This window comes from Carassius gibelio, chromosome A5 (assembly GCF_023724105.1).
Source record: "Carassius gibelio isolate Cgi1373 ecotype wild population from Czech Republic chromosome A5, carGib1.2-hapl.c, whole genome shotgun sequence".
NCBI classification, from domain to species: Eukaryota; Metazoa; Chordata; class Actinopteri; order Cypriniformes; family Cyprinidae; genus Carassius; species Carassius gibelio.
The window spans coordinates 16,949,249-16,974,737 of record NC_068375.1 but is presented as its reverse complement, the minus strand read 5'-3'; the positions used below and the strand labels follow the sequence as shown (position 1 = coordinate 16,974,737).

Here is a 25,489-nt window from a genome sequence, read left to right as displayed (position 1 = left end):
CCATTTTATTAGTTTGTCTTCTTTATTCAAAGAGCTGGCAATATCAATAAAAACACTAAAAGGAATATTGATCCTGCAACAGCTAAACTCATAAGACCCTTCATGGAACGTATTGAAATGAGGAGAAAAAGTATATAATAATAATAATAATAATAATAAACAACAATCAAGGTATATAAATGAAAATAAAGAGTTGTTTGTAAACTTACTGTACATATTTTTGGATTATAATGTCTTCATGTGAAATTAGAACAACACAAATCGCAATATTATTATTTTTGTTCTGCAATATTATGAGTACACCTAGTGGTCATCTTTACAATATACTATTTACAAAAAACACATCTTTGTAAATAAAGGAAAGCATAATGTTTAAAACACTTTTAAAACAAACAGTGAGCAACATATTCATGTGCTGCAGGAAACAGTATGCTTCTAGCTTAATGCAGCTGTAGCATGTAGCATTTAAGTCAATCCTTAACTATTTCCTAATTCTGATTTGTATAAACAAGGTAATTTTTGTTTGTTTGTTTGTTTAGAAAAACATCACCAGACAGATTCTTCAGCTTTAGGAGAAGTTCTTCAGATCACATACAGAAAGTAAAGATGTGCCAGCTCCAATTGTAGTAAAAGAGATTTTGGTTTGTCAAAGCTTTTAGGTCAGCTACAACTGCCACATAATGTCTATTAATTCCAGTTCTAGATTGTGTTTTCTTCATCAACAACAATGCCAACCACTTTTTTTTCTACCAGGGAGCAACAGAATTGCTGCAATACATCTACTATGTGCAGCTCCTGCAAACTAAACACCACAAACAAGAAATACAGACATGCACTTCAAGCGACAAAAACCTCTGAAAGATTAAATAGCTATACACAGCTGTAACAATGCTTTATATGTATAAAAGATTATACAAACTTGTTCTTTAACAAATGGCATGCTTGCAAATCTAGTGCATGAGCTGGAATAAAATATCATAGGACATCCACGGTCAAAAGCACCATTTAAATTGTAACAGATATCGGAAAATAAGAAAGAAAACAAATCTATAGCTTGCTGTGGGCTGTATAACAATCTGTATGGCAGTTTAGGTTTCTGGGGCATAACAATGTGGCCTTGGCTTTGCCCTTCCATTTCATATCATCACAAGAACACTGACTGGGAACGGCAGTCACGTGCTTTCCTCAGTATGGTGTGATTCACTGGAAATACCAGTATGCTCAAAATATAGACTACCTGAGATTTAAAGCCGAAAAAGAGGAAACTTCAGGAATGTTACAGACTTATTTGGAAATATTGTTTTGGTGCAGTCTTGTAAGGAAGTCATGAGGGTGCTTCAATAAATACAGTAACAAGACATCTCACAGGAGTACTTTTATTCACATATATGTATAGGAATAATCTTGCACAGTAATTTCTCAGCTGGTTTTGTTCATGTTTCCATGAGTGCAAAATGTGGTTTTGCAAGGCAGCAGTGTCTTAACTAATCAGGAGCGATATCTCTATTAAATAACCAGATATATTTATTCAAATAAGAAGTCTTGTTACCTTAGTGAAACACCCTTGAAGTGAAATGCAACTATAAAAACACATTTGAAAACGTTTCAAAAAGGCAGACAAATAAATGAATGAAAAATCACAGATGGTTTGTTGATTTGCATAGAATTCTTCAGCTACCGAAAGAAAAGCTTTAACAAGCAAGACACTTACAGGTGACGTGTGAGCCTGAGCAATGCTTTGTTTTCATACCTTCATGTAACGAGGAAAACAAGAGCCCTACATCAGCATGAGAGTAACCATAACATGATTTCTGTAACAAATTTCCACAAAAATGCATTTAAAGATGTAACACATAAGCAGCTTTTGAGAAATCAAAAGCTTTCACTATATGTAAACTAATAAAGCAAACAAGAAACATTAAAAACAAACAAAACTCTCTCTCTCTCTCACACACACACACACACACACACACACACACACACACAGTAGTTGTAAGTGGACAGTGGTGATACTGGAACATGTTTGAAGGGTTTCTAGGCTTGGAATCTCTTTGGGAAGAGCATGGGGACCACCAGGGTCCACATGTACAGAAATAAACAGACCCAACAGGACGCCATCTTGATCCAGAACACGGACCAGTTCCCCTCCAGCAGCCTCTCGATCTTTGCGTTCTCATAACTGCAGAGAGACAAGACAAGATACATATTACACTTAATGCACGGTGACCGTCTACTGACTTTGATTTAGTCAGAGGAACTTGAAGTTAACCAAGAAAACCCTAGTAATAAAATACAATTATAAACAACACAATTAAATGACTACAATAGTAAAAATACTATTATGATTTTTTATAAATTATACTATTTTGTAAATACATGTGTGTATGTGTATGTATAAATATATATTATATAAATATAATATATATATTACATACACACACACACACACACACACACACACGTGTTGTGGAATGTTGTTTTTATTAAGTACTCACTGAAACCAGTTGGTTACAGTCATCATGACGTAGAGGGAGCCGAGAAAGAAAACAAAATGGAAATAGCAGTAGCTGTAGATTGTGCCGTCTTTCTCATCATACTTCACATTCTGCCCTCCAGCTGTCTTCTCATCATCATAGTCCTCTGCAAAATATAAACAAACAAACAAACAAAAAACACCTGGTTTAAGAAACCTGCAGTACTTCTATTTGACCACCAGGAGGCATCCATCTTTTCTACTGTATAAATGAATCCAAATCAGTATCAAAAATACGTTTAAGTTTCAGGTGATGTGCTAAAATACTAGAAGATGTGTTGGCTGAAGTAAGCATCTTACCTGTATCATCAACACAACAGAAGCAGCAGCGTGCTCTCTGGAAAAAAAAGTATGATTCGTCATATAGTTGATGTAATGTATTAAACAGCAGAAAGAGAGCATGGCAAATGTTCACCTCATTTTCGGGCATATCGTTCCTGTACACCTGCAAGGCTGTTGTGCTCCTCTTGGTGGTGGAGATCAAACTGAAGAAAGAGGAGTATTACTTTTTTTTTACTCGAATGGCATTAGACACATGGGAGAAGAGTTCTTTTTTTAACCGTCAAATGTATAAACAGAAAAATCCCTAAAATATTAATTCCCAAAACGCCACCAGACAAAAAAAAAAATCTTTATGCTTCAAAGCTTTGTTTTGCCTCATGAAAACTGGAAATATGGTTAAAACATTTTGATGGGAGATACAACAATGAATCCGTTGCTGGGATGCCAAAGAACGCATGTCACTGTGAATCACATACGTGTGTAAATATGGCTTTGGTGGAGAGGAGCGGCTCTAAAGAGAGCTTCAGATGACATCTCTGCAGCTAATGAGAAACACATGTGAGCTTCTAATCTTCACTCCCTTCCTACCAAACTACCTGCTTTTAAATCTGAATGAACATCTTGTCATAACCAGATAATAACATGGCTCCACTCCTCCTGGGATCGTTTTTGGGATCACCCATTTAAATGATAGGTTACGGGGATTTGCATCCAGGCCAAGAATATCTGAGCTTATTTAAAGGGATAGTTCACCCAAAAATCAACATGCACCTTCATGCATTTCCAAATTGTATTATGTGTTCCTTAAGTGAAATACAATATATGGCTTGTTTACAAAACAATATTAACAGTTGTTTTTTTGTTTTTTTTGAGAATTACAGCAGAGGGGACAATTTCCAGCATCCTTAAAGGAGCAGTTCACCCAAAAATGGAAAAAAAGAAAGGAAAAAAAAATTATAACAAACATCACAATAATCCACAGGTGAAGCGGAAAGCTGCTTGTTGGTAAGAAATAAATCCATCATTAAGACATTTTTCACTTCAAATCGCTGCTTCTGGCTAAAACATGAATCCTCTATCCAGAATAGTGCTTACTTTAGTGAAAAAGTTGTCTTGTCTGAATCAGGAGAGAAATATGCACAAATCAAGCACTGTTTGCAAGGAAAAACTGTCCAAAACAGTTCTAAACAAACATGTCAGTGGATTTTGATGTGAGGGGAGGTAGTCTTTTTCACTGGAGGAATTATGGACACACAGTTTTAAGATTTGATTCTGACGGCACCCATTCACTGCAGTGGGTCCATTGGTGAGAAAGTGAATTTCTGAGGGCTCGTACATTTAAAAAAAAAAATAATCTTTTTTGGGCATACTTTCCTTTAAATTTTGGTCTGTTTTTCACACAAATCTATTAAATGACTTGAAAAATCTTGGAATATAATGAACAAGTTACATACGACCTATAATAACTTTCCTGATACTATCATGGATTGGGCAGTCACAATATCAGAAAACACAACTGTCTTTGCTCATACCAAGAGTAGAGTATACAGCCAAACAGTATGGCCGTTCCGATGCCCGTCACTATGTTAGTCTCGCTCTGCAGTCCTGAACTGTAGGGAAAGACGCAGACAGTGACATTTTTTCCATTTCGCTCCACCACTGAAAGAGAAAGAGCACAGGACAGATTTTAGTTAGGGCATGGTAAATAACTGCATAAGTCTGGAGTGTTGAAATGCATAATTGGGTGCTACTGTTGCCTCAGCTTACAGCTCTGTCCACATACAAGCTAGGAGACAGCAGGGAAACCACAGAGCACACTGTGAGACACACCCAGGACAGGCTGAGAGATGCTGTGCTTGAGTGTGAAAGGGACAGACGCACTCACTTTCAACAGGTTTGCTGGCGAGTGCTGAGAAGGTGAGGTACATGACGTAAACGGAGATGATCGCGGACTGCAGCAGACCTGAGGTGGGCTGGACTGTGTGGAGAACAGAGCAAAACATCAGATGTGTAAGAGAAAAGCAGCACATATGACCTGTTTGAGAGTTTATGCTTATTCATACATCATGCTTCTTTATTAAATGAACTATGTAAAATACTGTTTGAGGTCAGTATGATGTGTCTTATGCTCACCAAGGCAGCATTTGCTTTCTTTTTTCTTAGAATTAGAAGTATCTTTTCTATTCTAATCTTTTCTATTCTACCATGATACATTTTTCCCAGAAAGTTCAGATGAACAGATTTTATTTGACTTAAATTACTTGCTAAAACAATTTTCTTTAGTGAGGATCCATGATAAAACACTACTCCTCAACTCTCCGGCTTGATCACACATGAGAAAAGCTTCGGGCACTATGAATGAATCTGTTTTCCTGTTTTTTAGTATAACATGTTTGTCAGTGAAGAGCAAGCTTCTTTGTAAACTCACAGGTCTGAATGCAGGGCGAGATAGCCAGCAGAGAAACGACAAAGCACAGGCCGCCGTTGACACCCAGGAAGAGCTTGTTGAGGAAGCAGGCCTCTGGATCCGTGTAGAACCTCATCATAAACACCAAGGCTCCCACTGCCACGGAGAACAGCACCAGTGTGACCAGAGCCAGCGCTGCATACCAGATCTTGTTATACTTGACTCCTGAGCTCCTGTGGAGGGACACAGTGGAGATATCTTTCAAAGGAACGCTCCGGGTTCGATATAACTTCAGCTTTAGTGGCATGATGAAGGTTATCACAGGAAAAAGAGTGCACATATAAATTATAAATTAATTATAAATAAATATATATAAACATAGTATACATGCCAACATGAGATTAGGGTGCTAGAATGTCCTGATGACTTTGTCTGTTATATGAAATTTTTCAAATTCATTTTCCTGATAAATGTAAACCAGAAATTTTCATATGATACAAGCAATAACTAATATTACTATGTTTTTTTACATCAAAGATTGTCATAATTTAAAAATAAAATGCAGTTTTCTACCCTTATTTTAGCCCTCTGATTTGCCCACTGCTGTGATTGGCTAACATCTTTGTATTTGTGGAGCGCTCTCAGAAACCGTTACAAGTTTTGACCTGTTACAGCTATTGAGATTAACTAATCATGGAGAGTGTTAATTAAAGCATTATATTTAGATCTACTCTCATTCATGAAAGGTCGCAGTGATGAGCATTGTAGCAGATGACAGACTGTTGAACACATTAATGCAGTGATCTTATCATTGTAACTATAGTTTTGCTCTGTCAAGAATGCTTTCATCATGACTAACAGTGTAAACATGATGCAAATAAGAGTTTCATTGCGCAGAGTTTACTGAATAAAAACCTTTTGGATTTTCAAAACTCAAAAATGAATGAAAATTAATTTACTATGCAAATTGGGGTCAGAAAACTTTTTTTGTTCTTCTTCTTCGCAAAATGAATACTTTCATTTAGCAAGGATGCATTAGACTGATCCAAAGTGACAATAAAGACAATGTAACAAAATACTTACAGTTTTGTTCAAAATAATAGCAGTACAATGTGACTAACCAGAATAATCAAGGTTTTTAGTATATTTTTTATTGCTACATGGCAAACAAGTTACCAGTAGGTTCAGTAGATTGTCAGAAAACAAACAAGACCCAGCATTCATGATATGCACGCTCTTAAGGCTGTGCAATTGGGCAATTAGTTGAAAGGGGTGTGTTCAAAAAAATAGCAGTGTCTACCTTTGACTGTACAAACTCAAAACTATTTTGTACAAACATTTTTTTTTTCTGGGATTTAGCAATCCTGTGAATCACTAAACTAATATTTAGTTGTATGACCACAGTTTTTTAAAACTGCTTGACATCTGTGTGGCATGGAGTCAACCAACTTGTGGCACCTCTCAGCTGTTATTCCACTCCATGATTCTTTAACAACATTCCACAATTCATTCACATTTCTTGGTTTTGCTTCAGAAACAGCATTTTTGATATCACCCCACAAGTTCTCAATTGGATTAAGGTCTGGAGATTGGGCTGGCCACTCCATAACATTAATTTTGTTGGTTTGGAACCAAGACTTTGCCCGTTTACTAGTGTGTTTTGGGTCATTGTCTTGTTGAAACAACCATTTCAAGGGCATGTCCTCTTCAGCATAGGGCAACATGACCTCTTCAAGTATTTTAACATATGCAAACTGATCCATGATCCCTGGTATGCGATAAATAGGCCCAACACCATAGTAGGAGAAACATGTCCATATCATGATGCTTGCACCTCCATGGTTCACTGTCTTCACTGTGTACTGTGGCTTGAATTCAGAGTTTGGGGGTCGTCTCACAAACTGCCTGTGGCCCTTGGACCCAAAAAGAACAATTTTACTCTCATCAGTCCACAAAATGTTCCTCCATTTCTCTTTAGGCCAGTTGATGTGTTCTTTGGCAAATTGTAACTTTTGCGGGGGATTCTTGAAAATAGATTAGCTTCACACAGACGTCTTCTAACTGTCACAGTACTTACAGGTAACTCCAGACTGTCTTTGATCATCCTGGAGGTGATCATTGGCTGAGCCTTTGCCATTCTGGTTATTCTTCTATCCATTTTGATGGTTGTCTTCCGTTTTCTTCCACGTCTCTCTGGTTTTGCTCTCCATTTTAAGGCATTGGAGATCATTTTAGCTGAACAGCCTATCATTTTTTGCACCTCTTTATAGGTTTTCCCCTCTCTAATCAACTTTTTAATCAAAGTACGCTGTTCTTCTGAACAATGTCTTGAACGACCCATTTTCCTCAGCTTTCAAATGCATGTTCAACAAGTGTTGGCTTCATCCTTAAATAGGGGCCACCTGATTCACACCTGTTTCTTCACAAAATTGATGACCTCAGTGATTGAATGCCACACTGCTATTTTTTTGAACACACCCCTTTCAACTAATTCAACTAATTGCCCAATTGCACAGCCTTAAGAGCGTGCATATCATGAATGCTGGGTCTCATTTGTTTTCTGAGAATCTACTGAACCTACTGGTAACTTGTTTGCCACGTAGCAATAAAAAAATATACGAAAAACCTTGATTATTCTGGTTAGTCACATTGTACTGCTATTATTTTGAACAATACTGTATATTTTCTATAAAATAATCCTGAAGAAAAGTATCACAGTTTCCACAAACATTAAGCTGCACAATCTTTATTATATATATATATATTATATATATATATATATATATATATATATATATATATATAATTTTCAGAATAAATAAAAAATATATAATTTTAAAACATACTTTTATTTAAAATTAGCATTTTTATATACATTATTTCTGAATAAAAGAAGAGTGCCCCCAAAGGGAGGTAAAATTTCTTAGCACAATTTTGTCACTAATATTTCATGCATTACAAAATTCCCCGTGACAGTCCTTCTGCTCTTTAGTGCTGGGGTTTCATTTGTTGACAGAGAGCAGAGGGGAAACTATGATGCACGTTGAGCTCTGCCATGGGTTTCCTGTCCACAGACTGGAGAGCAGCCAAGAACCTTTCACTTATTCTCTCTCTCCTACACATGGCCATACTCTACTGCAACAACACACATTATTTATGAACCCACCCAATACAGCTCTGCTTAAAGAAAAAAAAAAAACCTGCTTTACTTTTCTTTTTCAGTGTGACTGCCTTACAATTGAATTGTTTCATGTCTTGAAAACTCCCACTGAAACAATACACTCTGGTTCTTAGAATCTGAATGCTGAAAATGCTTTCACTGGTACTGCTATGAAACCTGCTCTTCTGGGTTGTTGACTGTTGTTGTTGTTCAGTCTATCCATGTGATCTGGCCAGAGCCAGTGATTCAATAAGTGGCAGTCCCTTCTGCTGTAGCAGCACAATGTTAAGACTAACCTGGCTGACATCTATGCAACCTATCTGTCAGTGGCCAGATTACACTATAATACACTATAATCTCCATTTCCAGACCAAATGATTTCCTGTTTCATATTACATGCCAAGCAACAATTGGATAACATTATGGAAATAACTAGAAAACTTTTCCAAGTGCCTGATAAGTTTTCCACTTGGTGAATGAAAAGAGGGAAGAAAGGAAAAACAGAGCTGAACGTCAGCTCACCAGTTTTGATTCCATCTGTGGGCAAACTGAACGAGAAGCATCAGCTGGATGATGATAAAGAGAAAACCTCCAGCAGCCCCCACGTAACGCCAGACTGAAAGACAGAAAGAGAGAGAGAGAAAGAAAGAGAGATGAGTCTAAGGCTGATACAGTATGACAAACAAACACTGCTAAAGAAAAACGATTAATATTAGTTTATTCAATAATACTATAATAACACTGAATACTATACCATGGAACCGCTGCAGTATGCTTAAGAAAGGAGTTGAGATATACTTCCATTAAAACAAGTGTGCTGATTTATGGACATCATCTATCTATCAATATTACTTTAACAGCAAGTAGGTTTTAAACTGAAGTATGACACTCAAGATCTTGTGTAACATTCCTCTTAATGTGCGTGTAATAATCATGAGGTTTTTGATACAGGAAGCAGAAGACTCTGTTTGAGTTACTGGAGCTGATGAACCACAAAGACAGTTCACAGTCTGTTAAGTGTGTTGCTCTTGGACATAGAAGTAAAGGAGATATCTCAACACCACCCCAGGCTCAAAGTGGAGAAGAATCAAACTTTCCAGGAAAGTCTCAATACTTCTCAATAAAATGTTTAAATAAAAAATTTACAAGCCTCTTTAGAGTGCATGAAAACAATAGCAGCAAATTTAATGCAAAGAAAACAAGCATGTGAAAACGGATCATACTAAACCTTCCAGAAACTTTTCCTGATTTGGGAGAAAAAACCCTCCTGCACAGCAGGCCAGCAAAGCCACAAACTTAAAGAACCAGAACCTGCAAATAAAAAGAAGAATTTGTTGATTTGAGACATAATATTTTCTAAATTTTCTATTTTCTACATTTTCTAATTCTAAAACTGGCAGTCTGGCTTTACACTATACTGTAAGACACGGGTTTTAAAATAGTTTGAGAACAACAGCAAGTAAATTTAAAAATGTCTTAAATGTACTAAAGTTTAAAAGAACATTAAAATGATCTGCAAAATAATATTAATTCAAAATAATTGTTCATAAATCAACACATTCATGGATCAAAAGCAATTTTGATTCAAATTCTACAATTTGTTTTTCTTTGTACAGAACCCAGTTTATAGACAGACTAATGTTCAAAACATTTGGGTAAATAAGACTTTTTTTTATTTATTTTTTATAAATTACTACTTTTATTCAGCAAGGATGCCTTAAATTGATCAGTAAATATGCTTATAATGTTACAAAAGATTTCTATTTCAAATAAACATTGTTTTAGAACTGCAGAACGTTCTATTCTTTACGGAATCATCAGTTTCCAAAAAAACTAAAATAAACAGTTTTCATCACTGATTAACTAAAAAAGAAGTTACTTGAGCATCAAATCTCCATATAAGGATGATTTCTGAAGGATTATGTGGCACTGAAGAATGGAGTTATAGCGCTGAAACTTCAGCTTTTCCATCACAGGAATAAATAATATTAACTATATTGAAACAGTTTTTATGTAATACTATTAAATAATATTACCGTTTTAGTGTACTTTTGATCAAATAAATGCAGCCTTAGTGAGCATAAAAGACTTCTTTCAAACTAAATAAAAAAATCCCACCAACCCCAAATATTTACCATGATACTTTTCCTACAGCATCACTTGCTATCTAATATAGGATTTCCCGTTTACCCATGTTAGTCATCATTGGCTAGCTTCATGAAGAGCTAAATGAGTTTTTTTTTCTAAAGGCTTGTATGAATGTACAGAGCAGGATGGACTCAGCACTGAGCTCAGCATTACACTTCCTCACCCTGCATTTGCCTACAACACAAATATCTGATTACTGCAACATGAAGTGCTAAACCATCTCATTCGTGGGGGTAAAGCTCGTCTCCAAGCACCATTTCCTCTGGAGAGAGCTTTAATTAAATACCTCGATCTAGGGCTTTGGGTGTGGGTGACTAATGAAGCATTAGGAGGGGGGTACAGATGGAGGCAGCAGGCCAAATAATACACAGAGGTCCCTATAGCTCATGTGAACCTGGGCGCAGAGGGACCACGGAGCGAAGCAGAGGAGGAACAATAACTGTTTCCAGTGTATATACCACTTCAAAAGTGTCTGGATTGACCGCTTACCCGTTGTGAACAGCTGCCCGGCATCCCGTGCTGGTTCGCACCTGAATGGTGAACACCGAGAATAAGAAGAAAAAGCAGGCCATGCCGAAACAGACTTTATACACGGCAGAATAGCCCACTAGGGTACTGCAATTCTCCCCAGCATTGAGCTTATCACACATTTCAGTGTAGAAAGGAATCTGGGAAGAGTACAAAACAAAAGAGGAATAAAATTAGATTTTGAGTAACAGTCAATAGTTACAGTCACTTCAGGGCAAGGCTAAGGTTAAACTGAATCCAAACTGTGAACACCTCACTTCAAGCTGGGTGCCAGGAGATCACCTTAAACTCAAGAAACACCTTAAAAAGACACACACCTTAAATAGAAAAAAAAAAGAAAAAATTAAATTAGAACATTACTTACCATCCATTAAAATAGATCCTAGATTTTTAATTACATTAAAAAAATAAAAGAAATTGATACTTTTATCTAGCAAGAACACAAACAATCAAAAGTTACATGAAGAGTATTTCTTTGTTATTCAAATCAATTATATTATTTTAAAATGTACATTCAATAAAATTCTAAAAATTGTTTTCAACATGAATAATAATCAGCAATGTTTCCTCAGCATCAAATCAGAATATTAGAATGATTTATGAAATATCATGTGACACTGAAAACTGGAGTAATGATGCCGATTTTAAAATAATTAATAATGATTATAATATAAAAATTAATTGTACTGAAAACTATAGTATTGCCATTGTTGTATTACCATGGTTTTTCTATGTAAGTGTATTAAAGCCAGGCGATTCAAAGTATTTATGGTTCTCTTTTGTGGTTTTGAAGAGAAAGCTGGCACAAACTACAGGGCACTGGTTAATTCTTAAAATATACTTAGGTTCCCAGCACAGCAGTGCACATTATAATGCTGGGAGGCCCTGCTACTATTATAACATGGACCATCATATAATAGAAAGTTATTAAAGTGTTCCTCCATCAGAATTTGCTCCATCCCTGTGTCGGAACCACGAAAGTCCACCAGGAGCAGATTTTATGTGCTCTTAAATTTGAAGCTATTTGTAAAAAAAAACTTAAACAGCTGTAAATCTTTGTGTCTTGGGCACCTGAGTGGCAGTTCCTTTGTGCCTCACCAAAAGGCAGCGTTTTTATAACTGTTCTGGTCTTTTTTTAGTGTCTGTTTTTTTTTATATACTCATGGCATTTACTCAGTAAGCACTCATTGTGGTGCTAAAAGCAAAAAAAGAGTTTGAGCTCAAGTTACACACCCAGTGCCTTTCAACCGCATTCAGCCACTGATTTTGTAAAGCTACAGAAAAACTAAATGCAGCTTTACTAAAAGAGTCATTATACAGTGTGCAACAATTCCTGTGTTACACATTATGATGGAGGACTGATACTCTGTCTTACATTCCTGACATGCTTCGATGCAGAAGAGTCGTGTAGCTCTTCTTTGTGTTCGTCTGAATAAAATGGGCTAGCTGTCTGCAAATAAACCCTTGATGCCTCTATTTAAATAGAGCTGTCAAGGAAGTTCTTGGCATAATGCTCTTCTGTAAGGTAAGGTAAGCTTTTACTTATTAAGGAGAAAAAACAACACTGAGGAAACAGACTTTAGAAAAAGCATTTATGGTGGCCTGGTGTTTAGGAGTCTATCTTGTAACACAAAAATCTGAGGTTTGAATTCAGATTTAAATTTTATTTTGAAAATGTATTACAACAATTTGTCTCTTTAACCATGCATATAATGCTTATGAACTCAGTAATGATATACTGTTTCACAAAACTCAAGTACGAGAAACTTTCTTTAGGTGAATCAGTCAATGATTCAGTTTTTTCCGATCTTTTCAATCTTTTCTGATAGAGATTCAGACTGATTCAAACCAGTAACTTCTGAGTGGTAAGCCTTTTTGAAAGATTAAACTCAACAAAAATGGCTCATAAAAGCAGTACTATTATAAACTAAAATTCTGTTAATGCAATTAACAGAATCTGCAATTTTTTTTAAATAAACAAAATTTAAAAAAGTACTTAAAAAATTCATGAAACTGTAAAAGATATTTAAATTAGGGCCGGGACTTTAATGCGTTAATTGAGATTAATTAATTACACAAAAAATAACGCGTTAACTAAGATTAATTAATTACAGAAAAAAAATTCCCGCATTTTTAATAACTTATTTTTGCACCGCGGAACGTTTCTCACTGGATGAGTTTCGGTGGACCGATTATACTGAAGCACCAACTAGCGTTCGCATATCACCGCAGCGCACATCGAGCCTCAAGTATCACCTCAACGCAAAACATATAGCAGCTAGCGTGGACTTTACACTTTATGTTGAACTATGTATTATTTTGTTGGTGCAACAGTTTATGTTGAACTCTTTATTGTTTTGGCCAAGGTTATTGAGAGTTGTACTTAGTATGTTATGGCCTCTGAAGCAACAGATAGATGTTTTCTAATAGTCAGTGTTTCCAATGTTCTGAATGTAATTGACAGTATTGTGTTTTACTTAAAAAAAAAAAAACACTTTACAGAAGGTTCCAGCACCTATAAGCTTCCTGAATTTCTGAAATTTACTATTTCTAAATTGTTTCTAAATGTGCTATTGCTACACTTCATGGCAAAAATTGCACTGGTCTGCTAGACTTGGTTGAACAAAAATAAACAATATTTTGTTGCTTAAGCTTATGTATTCAGTCATTATTCAATGGTATACTATAAATCCATGTGAAAAAAAATTACTTCTCACTGTTCTCAGGTCAAATATTTATATGCGATTAAAATGCGATTAATTTTGATTAATTAATTACAAAGCCTCTAATTAATTAGATTAATTTTTTTAATCGAGTCCCGGCCCTAATTTAAATAAAACCAAAAATTAAATAATTAATATTAATAAAAATGACAAAAACACATGACAAAACTAATGACAAAAACATAAAAATGAAAAAATAAAATAACTTTTTATATTTTATTAACAAAAACTAAGATAGTATTAATTAATGATATTAAAATAACACTGCATAAAATGATTTGTGTGTCAATCTCTACTGGCCATGGCCTATACTGTAAGTCTTTCTACAACAAGATTTGTTTTTTTATTATTTCACAAAAATTCTAACTGCTAAATTATATTTTATTTACACCTATATAAAATCCCGCCTCAAACCCACGGCATCGGCTGAGACAGAAGTTGACAAGTCAGGCCCACACAGAATCTGCACCTACAGACCTCAACCAAAAATACCACTGCTTTCCAAATGTTTTCAAGGTCTCTCATTCAGAAAGTTAGAAATATATTGCCTGACCCCACTGTGTGTTCTTTTATTAATATTCTGGCTTATATATAACTTAACAATGCTTTCAGTTAGCAATAAGAGTGTAGTAATCTCAACTCTAAACAACCCATTTAAATCCATACTAGTGTTCTGCATATTTCCCCCCAAAACAACACAGACAATATACAAAGTGTTCCCAACTAGTAGGTGTGTTTAACTTGAGCTGGAACTTTTTTTGCAGAAAGTTAGACGCCCAGCAACAGGTCTGAGCGCCCCTGATCTGAAACCAGATTTAATGGTCTTTTTATATTAGGGAACCCGATACTAAAAAATGCAAACGGAGAAGCTCTGAACAAACTCACATGTTCTTGCATTGCTGTCTCCACAGTGGGGGACATCATGATGACACAGGTCACCGTGACCAACATGAAGAAGAGGGTGTACATGAAGCGTGTGGAGGTGGACTGTTTGATCTTGGGACAGCAGCCGCAGCACAGGGAGCAGGCAGCCGAACCACAGCAGCAGGCCAGCTGCAAAAAAACAGCACATGAGGGAGCGGCACACATGCACGTGCTTTATAATAACAGTACACAAACCATTACAGTGATTTACAATGAAGCAAATGGATTTTAAAGCACAACTGCATATTTAAAGATATGAAATAATCCAATTAAAGTGTTACTGTTAACCAAGGGCAAAGACAACACAATCTTTTTAAGATTAGTAAGTAATATATACACATTTCATCTGAAATACACAAATTCAATGATCTACTGTGCAAATGCATTGGGGGGACTGTGAACATCTTATTGGTCGTCATACCCTATAGCAACACAAATGCCTCATTCCTATTGGCTGCAAGAAATGCTGAGCTGGGCTGTTACTATGAAGCAGCTTGATTCACATGATGCAAGACACAGACATAACATGAGGCTCCGAGATCAGATTGAGTAGATACAGTATCAGTACAAATGTCTCCGGATATTTTAGAAAATCCCTTTATCCCTTACACAATTATTTGAACTGACAAATAATTTGATTATGTGATGTTGTGCATGTACAAAATCATCTAGTCATAAGTTATCAGTTTGTTATCATAGAAATCGACTTTTTTTTTTCTATTGAACCTAAAAGAAGATACTTGAGGAATATTGGTAGCCAAACAATTGATGGAAACCACTGACTATGGAAGTCAATGGGTACCATGAATGGTTTGGTTGCACACATTCGAAAATGTCTTCTTTTGTGTTCAGCATAACAAAGACATTCAAGTTTGGAATAACTTGAGGTTGAATAAATGATAAATAAAGGGTGATAGATGTTTTCCTTTCTTGGGGTGAACTATCCTTTTGATGGGATCACTAATTTCAGAATTAAGAAATTGTGACAATAATGTTGATGAACCTCTGATTGGGCGTAGGACAGAAAGATCTTAACTTTAGAATCCCTTTTTATCTGTTAGGTAACTACTGAAATTTCAGTTAGAACCTCATTTAGGACAAAAGCTTTTTTCCTAAGTGCATCATCTTATTTTGACTACAGATAGGAAAACCATGGTTACAGAACCATCCGAACTCGCTAAAAAAAAAAAAAAAAAAAAAAAAAATTGTATTCTAAAACAAAATTAACTTTAAGATAACCCCATTGGTGTCCCAACTTCAAAACCTTGTTGAAATCCAACTGTAAAAAAACAGGAAACACATTACATTAGACCTTTTTGAGAATGGCATAACATTTATTAATCATACAAGATGAAGTGAAGCAAAGTTTGAGGGTGGAGAGACTTTTGAAGGACCCAAAAGATGTCACACTTTGATGATAAAATACTCGTAAATAATTACAGACTCCCACCTAATATGATTTTGCAGCTAGCTCAAGTTCAAGTGAGCTTTATATCATTCCGCTATATGTGCAGACGTACAGATGTCATGCCTAACAGAACCACAGTGCTACAAATAGACAGACATATAACCCCATAAGTATAGACATAGAGCCTATACATAGCTGACCAACTGCGACCAACATTACAGAGACCCATGAGCAGTCACGGATCACAATCGGTCATTCTGCAAGTTAAAAGCATGCTGCTGTTTCTCCATTTAGATTTTATGTTTATTTCAGCGGCCGCTTGGTAACAGACCCTATCCTAATATATGATAAGGTTTTGTAAGATAAGATTAGAATCCTAAATGAAGTTAAGATTTGCTTCTGCAAAACGAATTTGTGAAAAATCCTAAAATAAATGATCACGTTTTAAGTTACGACCTAAGATAGGAAGTTCCTGTAATATGTCGAAGCGTAAATGTTAATGAATTTGACCGTAAACAGCACATCACTTTTCAGAGCTATGTAACAAGACACAGAGAGCAGAGAAATCAAGAAGACGCATCCCCCTCTACAGACGACAGGTGGTCAGCATGTACGGAGTCCCACTCACTGGTGGTGAACACTGGTCGAGTGGGACAGCACACATCTTCTCGCAAACAAACCATCCCCCATCTCCTGCCTCAATGACAATTCTCATGCCCTTACAGAGCCCTTCTCTAACCCTCTCCCGCAACCAGCAGGAGTCTGGGTGAAAGGTGACGGACTAGGAGTAAGGACAATAACCTGGACATTGTTTTCTTAACAATTCAGACTAGGAAATTCTCAAGCTCCTCAGAAGTGTGTGGAGAAGCTCTTTGAAACTACATCCAATGGTTGGAAGAACACTGTGTTGTAGCAAACAGAGTCTAGTTTTGTAGTTCTGCTATATTTACAGCCAGGAGTAAAAAAAGTCAACCATAACCAGAAAATGAGGATCTTAAAGCGATTACAGAACTGCTGGGTGCTAAAACAGAAACTTTTACTTCTTCCTTTAATAAAAAAAACATTAGTAAGCCAGTCAACATTGCACAATAAATCTGGACTGCAGTGTCTCAATACTGACAAAAAATTCTAACTTAAGAACTGGTTGGATTCCAGAATTATCTGCTGGAATTATCAAACCCAGAATTTAGGTTTTGCTTTTTAAATAATAAAATTAAATTTGTCAGTAAAATTCTGTTACTGTCGTGCCAATTTTCCATTTCAATTAAAGTTATGAGACTTTTTAATATTTATTTTCCAGAAGGAAATGGTCTACATTCATACAGATCAAATGTGGATGCTTTAATCTCATCCATAATGCATATTAAACATATATGTCCATTTAAGGTGCATAACTATGCCCTCCAGATGCATTTTTGCAAACAAGCCAGGATGTCTTAGAAGCTAAAATAACATTTCCTGTCTTACACTTGTCTTGCACATTCATATTAAATACATTTCCTTTTATCTCTCAGCTCATCGAAAACACAAGCATATTGAAATACTCAGTCTAAAGAACACTCTTAAGTACAGTGAAGCAAATAATAATAATAATAAAAAAAATCCTCCACAGTTAATTTATTACATTTTCTAATAAACCTTTAAAAATCCATTAAAATGCTATTGTAGTTCTTTGCTGTAGTTTCATTAGCCTAACTGTCAAACAAAATGATGAGCGCAGAAACATTTTCCTATAAGAAGAGTATATTTTATTCATTTGACTGATTAGACATGCTTTTTTAATTAATACAGTTTAATTAATGGAATTGCCAGTAAAATTCAGAATTTCATAAAATTTACATTTTCAAAAAGAGAGAGAGAGAGAGAGAGAGAGAGGGAGTAAAATTAAAATTTTTATTTAGCACAGAAGTGATGATATAATGCTACAAAAGATGCTGTTTTTCTGAACATCAAAGACACCTGAAAAAAAGTTTGGCCTATTAAATACCAAGTAAACATCTTGTTTATGCACACTAAAAGCTCTCTAGGGAACAGTCTTGTGAACAAATGTTCTGTATGTGTTTTATGACCTTATTTTAGTGACTTCAAAATTTTAGTTTTTCACTTAACCTGCATAAATGTTCCATTCTCAAAAATAAAAAAAAAATTAAACATTCATGTACATACATGCTGTTTACATATTATTGTAGCCCAGTTTGTGCTGAATACAGTGTTTTCAGACTTTAACCATTTATATGTTTATAAGCAACTGAAAAAATCACAAATGTCAGGGCATGTCTACATCATTCATTCAAAAAATTCTAATTTAAAAAATGTCTTGAGACACTGACTCAGTTTATTTATTTATTTTTTTCAAATGATTTTTACTTTTAAAAAACTAAAGCAATTAACATTTTGTCAGAACCAATAGTAAATTATTTACTAGTTATTTTGTTTAGTTTTCTAATCTTTTTTTCTTTAGAATCTTGAAAGAATCGTATATATGACTCTCTTACATGATTCTCAATTTATCCAGAATCTTGCAGCTCTAGTTTACATGTTGTTTATTGCTGCATATAAATCATTAAAATGGAAGTTTAATTTCATTGTCAGATAAGTGTCTCATCACATCCCTGCTAATATTTAATTATTAAATAATTATATCTTTAAAACAGAATCCAGAGACTTTAAAACACTAGATGGCACAACAAGACACTTGGCAGCCCAACAAATTATCGAACACAATTTAAACTGATCCCTGGTGCATGTTACAAATGGCCAGGAACATTACTAGACAAAGTTATCTGATATATTTCATTGAGCTCAAGTACGATCACTGTTGAAACTCAGCAGACAATTCATCCTTAGTCTCTATGTCATGAATAGATGCTCTGTGGGACTGTTAGCCAGGCAATTGTACAGCCGAGGCAAAAATGTATCACTTCACTGTTTGAAGTGTACACAAAACAGTGCTCTTTTGTCCAGTGCGAAGAGTGCCCATAGTAACACTGAAGAGTCAAACCTTCTCACTGCACAACGCTGATGGATGGATGGTGACTACTTGACAACTTTTTCAGTAGCAAAATACATAGTAATCCAAAGAGTCATGGGGGAAAAAAGGATATAAACACCTCTATGACAGTAATGGAGGAAGTCAGAGAGAGTATGAGATGTGTAAAGGCTGTGTGAAACTCACAAGGGTGAGAATGTCTCACTAATACCCACAAAGTCAACACAGATTGTCCTGCCACAAATGTCTGAATTCAGTTCGCTAGAAGAAGAAGAAAAAATAAACTCACTAGCTGAGATTTGAGGAACGTGTAAAAACCACAAAAAGCCCAGAGGACAATGGGATGTGGGGTACACGTTTTGTCCTATTCAGGTGACATATTCTTCAACCGTCTTCATATTTAATGCTGATTCATTAGTCAGAACTGAGAAGCACACTGGAGTCTTTACACATCTTTGTTTTCATGCGGGTGTTTAGACAAATCAGTTCTTACAAATAAAGTTACTTCAATGCCTGATCAAGAACAGTGTGTCATTTAAATCATTACTAACAAATAATGAAGATAATAGATACCCATCCTGTATTAACAGATCTGCAACGCTAACTTGGAATCCATGCATGAATGTTTTCCAAGTGCAATGTCACTGAGCAATAAACCACCATTTTTATAGAATGCATCATTTCGGCTGATTCATAGGACAATCAGTTATGACTCAAGCCCAGACATCTGTAGGAGATATCACAGTTAGATTTCCAGAAAGTTTTACAGTACGAAAAGAGCAAAAAGTCAATTTTGCAAGAGTTGAGAAACATTTCAGAACCTAGAAACATAAGCTAAGCGTTGTTTTCCAAAACAATATCAAATTGATATGGCAATATCCTTATCAGAGGGAACTTGCTGCTTTGGCAAGGGGCGGGCAGTACTGAAACACCGTCTAGGCTGTTCACCAATCACAACACTTTTTGTTTTTCGGAAGGCAGGTCTTCATCAAACTCAGAACTAATCAAACCATTTGTGCCAGGTTAGCAAAATGTATTGTAATCATCTAAATTATGTGTAAAATAATGTGTTTTTCGAACCACCAAACATGAGAGCATGTTCTAGTACATCCCCAAAACAAATTCAAGACATTGTAAAAGAGCATAATAGGACTTCTTTAACCATTCCTATACAACCAGATATTGACGTTAGAAATCCCTGTATCATGACCACTAATTAACATACTTTGTCAATAAGATAAAAGTGGGTTTTGTTAAAAGTTGCTATTATCCATGCACATAGATATTTGATATAAATATTTTTTGGTAACTAAATATCGCCAGCTAAAAAGTAACTAGTAACTTTTTTTTTTAACTTTTTTGAGATGAGTACTTTTTACTTGTAATTGCGTATTTTTCATCAAATGTAACAGTACTTATACTTAAGTATACATTTTCAGTACTCTTTCCACCACTGCTTTACAGTTATCGTTCTTAGTGTGAACCTCCAACAAAATAGAAGTTTAAAAAAGGCATCATGGAACTAGAGCTGCACAATTTATCAAAATTAAATCGCAAAGGCAATAAATTGCAATTAGGCAGAAGCTGCTATTGTCACGCATATCTTTCAGTGAAGCACAGTTCTGTGATCAGCACTATCTCCATCCGAAGTTCAGAAGGTGCTCTCTTGCTGAAAATCCAAATATGCCCCGAAGAAGAAATCCAGGAAAAGCCTATCGCTGCAGCTGAATAAACAGAAGATTTAACTGCTTTCATTGATTCAGTGTGACTAATAAACACACCACTACGACAATATATGAGTTCTTCTTATTATAATTTGCATCATAATAAAGTATTATCTATAATGAAATGCTTATCGACATAGTCATTATCACTTCTTAGAAAACAATTAAATATTGTGTGCCTTAATTATTCTTTTTATGAAGCCACACCATCCCACAGAATGATTTATTTTAAACAATTGACTTACGTTATAAAGTGAATTTGGAGTTATGGAAAATAGGTATTTTCATGTACTCTCAGATGGAAGAGCATTTAACCTACTACACAGAGCCTTAGTTCACAGAGAAGATATGCAAACAGCTATCATTATCGCAAACGATTTCATCGATTTCATAACCCTACAATAAAATCGTCCGCTATTATGAACACAATTTTGCATAGCTTGTCAGAGAACTATGGCTCTGTGTAGTAAATGCTGCTCCACCTGAAAGTAGGTGATGGAGATTTACTGACAAAATGCACATGAAAATCGCGATTAATAGCGTCCAATTAATCGTACAGCCCTAGGTGAAACTGACAAGTGTAAAGTGTTGACCAAAAACCCACAACACAATGAAGTTAATGAAATGGAAGTCGAGAAATGTTGTCCTAAAAGGCCAATTAACCCAACTGCTATCAGTGACTAATGTCATCCTAAAATAATTATTTTCTTCAGATTAAATTTTTTTGTCCATTACAATGAAAAAGTCAGTGGGCCCCATTGTTGTTTTGGACAACATTTACATTAAATTAATTTACAAAAACAGTCAAAACACTCAAAATATCTTCAAAACTTCAAAATCTCTTCAAAATATGCATCCTGAAATGAAAATAAGCCATACAAGTCTGAAACAACATGAGGGCGAGTAAATTTATTCTGTATAGTATTTATGGTATTGCCCAACAAAGATAAATTTGACTGTTCTACCTGTGTTATGCCACTTTAATAGCTTTGATATTATAACAGGATCATAATTTCAACCAATTAACCGAACCACACGGAGTATAGCGTTGTCTTGTGAGGTTGATTATTTGGATAGGAAACCTACATATGTTAATAAATGCTACTGTCGCTGGAGTAAATAGTGAAACAATTACCGTCAAAGTGGAATCAACAGTAAAACAAAGTGTGTTATCTATTGATAGCAATTAGTTAACAAACATTGAGACTACTCAATGCCAGTGCCTCCCAACTCCACACATTTGTGGGGCCAGCGGGGACAAGCTTAGCACTAATGAGACAACACTATTGACGCTTAACACTAACTGCAAGCTCTCGCTTTCCACTGCTAATCTTATGCAAACAAGCAGCCACATGGATCCAACCTGGAAATGAAAAGACCACCCACAGACCCCACAACGTACAATGGGCATACAAGTCGAGTCGGACCTCAGAGAAATTAGTTAACTGGGAATGTGAAGGAGACAATTACACTGTCCCTCATTTATCACATCTAGACCTGAAGTGTTTCCTGGTGGGGTGTCCAATATTGTCTGTTTGATTTGCATTTGATTTGCAAGTATGGTTCAGTTGGAAACAAGTACCGATATGGATATATTTGTCCTGACCAGAATGAAATAAGGACAAAAGGAAGACAAAACATGGAGATAATTTCCTGACCGATGGAGCCAATTATGATAAAATACTGGCTAAAAGGATAAGTCTGACACCACAGTTGATGGAAAAAACACAGTCATGTAAAGTAGCAGAAAGCATTAGTCTGCTAATAAAAAAATAAACTTAAACCAGCCTAAGATGGTTTGCTGGTCTTGGTGGTTTATGCCGGTCTCTCTGTCAAGCCAAATAGGTGTTTAGCTGGATTCAGACTGAAAAATGTCCCAAAACCCTCTAAAACTATCTAACAGATCAAAATGACCACTCTGGGAGACTTCTTCAGCTGGATTAAAATAGTAGTAGTAGTAGTAGTAGTAGTAGTAGTTTATTTCTTCAGTCATTCAGACATACACAAACAGAATTATTATAGTACAGCGATGACTGAAGGGGTTTAGGCTGAAGTGAAACACTAGTTGATGCCTAACCCTATTTACACCAAGATTTAAATACCCAGCATGAGGCAACAATAATCATAAAGTAGCAAAGTGGAAACAGATGTAAGAATATTACCAGCTATATATAAACAGCTCATACGACATGAACAGCTTTGGCCCCAGTATAGAGCCCTGTGGAACTCCATGCGTTATTTTTGTTCTTTCATAGTGAAAGTTGTTAATATGTACATATCGATCTCTGCCACTAAAATAATCTCTCAACCAATCATGGGCAATGCCTCTGATACCATATCGTTCTACTTTATCCAACAACTGATTGTGATCAATGGTATCAAATGTCTTGCTCAGGTCGATAAAAACACAGACAGTGAACTCTCCATTATCAATCGCTGTGGATATTTCCTCAACCAGTTCAATAACTGCCATTGAGGTTGCTCTGTTTGACCTGAAACCAAATTGATAATCTGAAATAAGGTTGAATTTATTGAGATAATCATCAAGTCTTATAACATATAACTTTTCAAAAATTTTAGAAAATTGTGGAAGTAGTGAAATTGGCCAGTAGTTTGTAAATTGGTGTTTATCTCCACCATTAAAAATGGGTACTACCTTAGCCGTTTTAATTTTAGATGGAAAGATGCCCGTAAGAAAAGACTTATTAAAAATATATACGAGTGGAGCTACAATAGTATATAATTTCTTTTACTATGATTGTGTCAAATTCAGAACAGTCTGTTGACATCTTATTCTTAAGTTTACTCACCATTTGGATAATTTCATTTTCATCCACACTCCTCAAGAGACTATATTTGTACTCTGCTTCTTTGGTTCGATGTTTAATTAATAATTTGTGGAGGTATTTTTAATTTTTTTTTTTTACAAGCGTTGGCTATGCCCTTTGTTATCCATGGTTTCTCTAGGTTGGTTCTGTCTTTAGTAGAGTATTCCTTTAGTGGGCAGTGTTTATCATAAAGACCTAAAAGTGTAGACAAAAAAATGTCATATGCCTTATCAGGGTCAGAGATGGCATAGACCTTGTCCCATGTCTGGTTAAACAAATCGGTTTTTAGGGAAGTCATTGTTTCAGAGGTTCTATGACGTATAATTTTTATTTGAAAATAGTAGCCCTATAAAGGAGTTTGTGAAAAATACTGAACACAGGAAGATGATCAGTAATATCATTTATGAGCAATCCAGCATATATGCAGTATATTGTCTAATGTCTTCATAGTCAAACTAAACAAACTAAACAAAGAACTAGTTTTGCTAAATAAAAAAAACAGTAATGTATGCAGATACAATTCACTATAAACATGAAATAATGATGCGTAGCGCACAGCTGTTAGGTGACACAGGACAAACACGGGTGACAAAAAAACTGATTGTACACTATACACTTGAAATTGACAGTTACGTATTTACAAATACAACAATCACAGAGACGTTAAAAGAACAGAACTTGTATTATTAAACTTCTTTTAATGCATAATGTTACGCATAAAACGCTAACAGGAGAAACCGAGTGCTCCGCGCAGTTCATAACAAGACGGTGATGTTTGTACACGCCGTACAGTCAACGCATCACTCACCTGAGACAAACAACACGGTTCACACATGCCGACGGCGAGGCGATTCCTCCTTTACACACACCGATCCGGTTCAAATGTTCAGCTTGTGAGATTCTAAATCACGCGACCGTGGCTCCTGTGTTCTGAGCTCGCGCGCTCCCGCAATCTGCCGCCGCTCACAATGGACTGTGACTGTGACGTGTTTGCGAGCAGCAGACAAGAGGAGAGGAGTCCGGGCTGCGCGCGGAAGTCTGTGAAATGATGGCCTACATAAATCCGAAATCACAGAGCCGTGTTGGGTTGCAGCACTGCTGTGTTGTTTAATCATGCAATATTGATCTTGCATCCAATTCGAAAAGAAAACATCTTCGAACATCACTTCCGCTGTCGTCGTGTGAGGGTTTCGAATTCGAGCACAATGACATTAAAAAACATATTTTGAGCTCGATGATATTTCAGGCATGCCAACTCTTAGTAGGGAACAGGAATGCGTTTGTTATTTCAATTTGGATACCATTGTTTTAAATTATGGCAAATATGTGGTTTTACTTGTTTTGTTTTGTATACTGGCTCATGGGTGGGGGGTTTTGGTTGGATTTGTACTCCAGTGGCCTCTCGTTCACCGTGTTTGACACTATCTGTAAAGTATGCAAGCTGTAGAAAACATCTGTTTTCAACTGTAAACCAGTGACTGGGTTGAACTATCTGTACGTCGAGACAGAAAGTATTTATGTAATATTAATGGGTTTTAAATGGTCTTTGGTTATTGAAATTCTGTCTGGAAATATTAGAATATAAACATATCACAAAGTGTTGGTGAAGTGCAGCATGTTCAGTTCACTGACAAACTCAACTGGAAAAGAGAGAAGTTACAGCCAGGGCTGAGACAACAGCACCCTCCTCAGGACCTCAGCTTCCAACTAATCAAACTGCCTTTATGAGGAGAATAATAATACAGCTTGGAAAGAAAGATGAACGAGGATTTAAAACTAATTACACTAAATCCTTATAATCATTACTTATTAAAAAACAACATTGCTATAATTAA

General features: G+C 35.8%; 1 protein-coding gene across 1 annotated transcript; it reads right to left on the bottom strand.

Annotated features, from left to right (window-relative positions):
- Positions 1 to 3: 3 nt before the first annotated feature.
- On the bottom strand, positions 4 to 24,843 carry LOC127998469 (serine incorporator 5-like). The gene is made up of 12 exons (XM_052592112.1): positions 24,463 to 24,843; positions 14,667 to 14,834; positions 11,020 to 11,198; positions 9,611 to 9,693; positions 8,905 to 8,998; positions 5,244 to 5,455; positions 4,701 to 4,793; positions 4,348 to 4,474; positions 2,949 to 3,018; positions 2,834 to 2,870; positions 2,496 to 2,640; positions 4 to 2,179 (listed from the first exon to the last, which is right to left on the bottom strand). Exons 1-12 carry the CDS (start codon positions 24,487 to 24,489, stop codon positions 2,035 to 2,037), a joined length of 1,380 nt encoding a protein of 459 aa, XP_052448072.1. The 5' UTR covers positions 24,490 to 24,843; the 3' UTR covers positions 4 to 2,034.
- Between the last annotated feature and the right edge of the window lie 646 nt (positions 24,844 to 25,489).

Excerpts from the sequence above, each read along its gene's own strand:
- LOC127998469 (XM_052592112.1), bottom strand. The coding sequence starts at position 24,489 with ATGTGTGAACCGTGTTGTTTGTCTCAG. Across the intron at positions 14,835-24,462 it reads AACCGTGTTGTTTGTCTCAG|CTGGCCTGCTGCTGTGGTTC; the intron begins GTGAGTGATGCG and ends GTTTTTTTGCAG. Across the intron at positions 3,019-4,347 it reads GGCTGTATACTCTACTCTTG|TTTGATCTCCACCACCAAGA; the intron begins GTATGAGCAAAG and ends CTCTTTCTTCAG.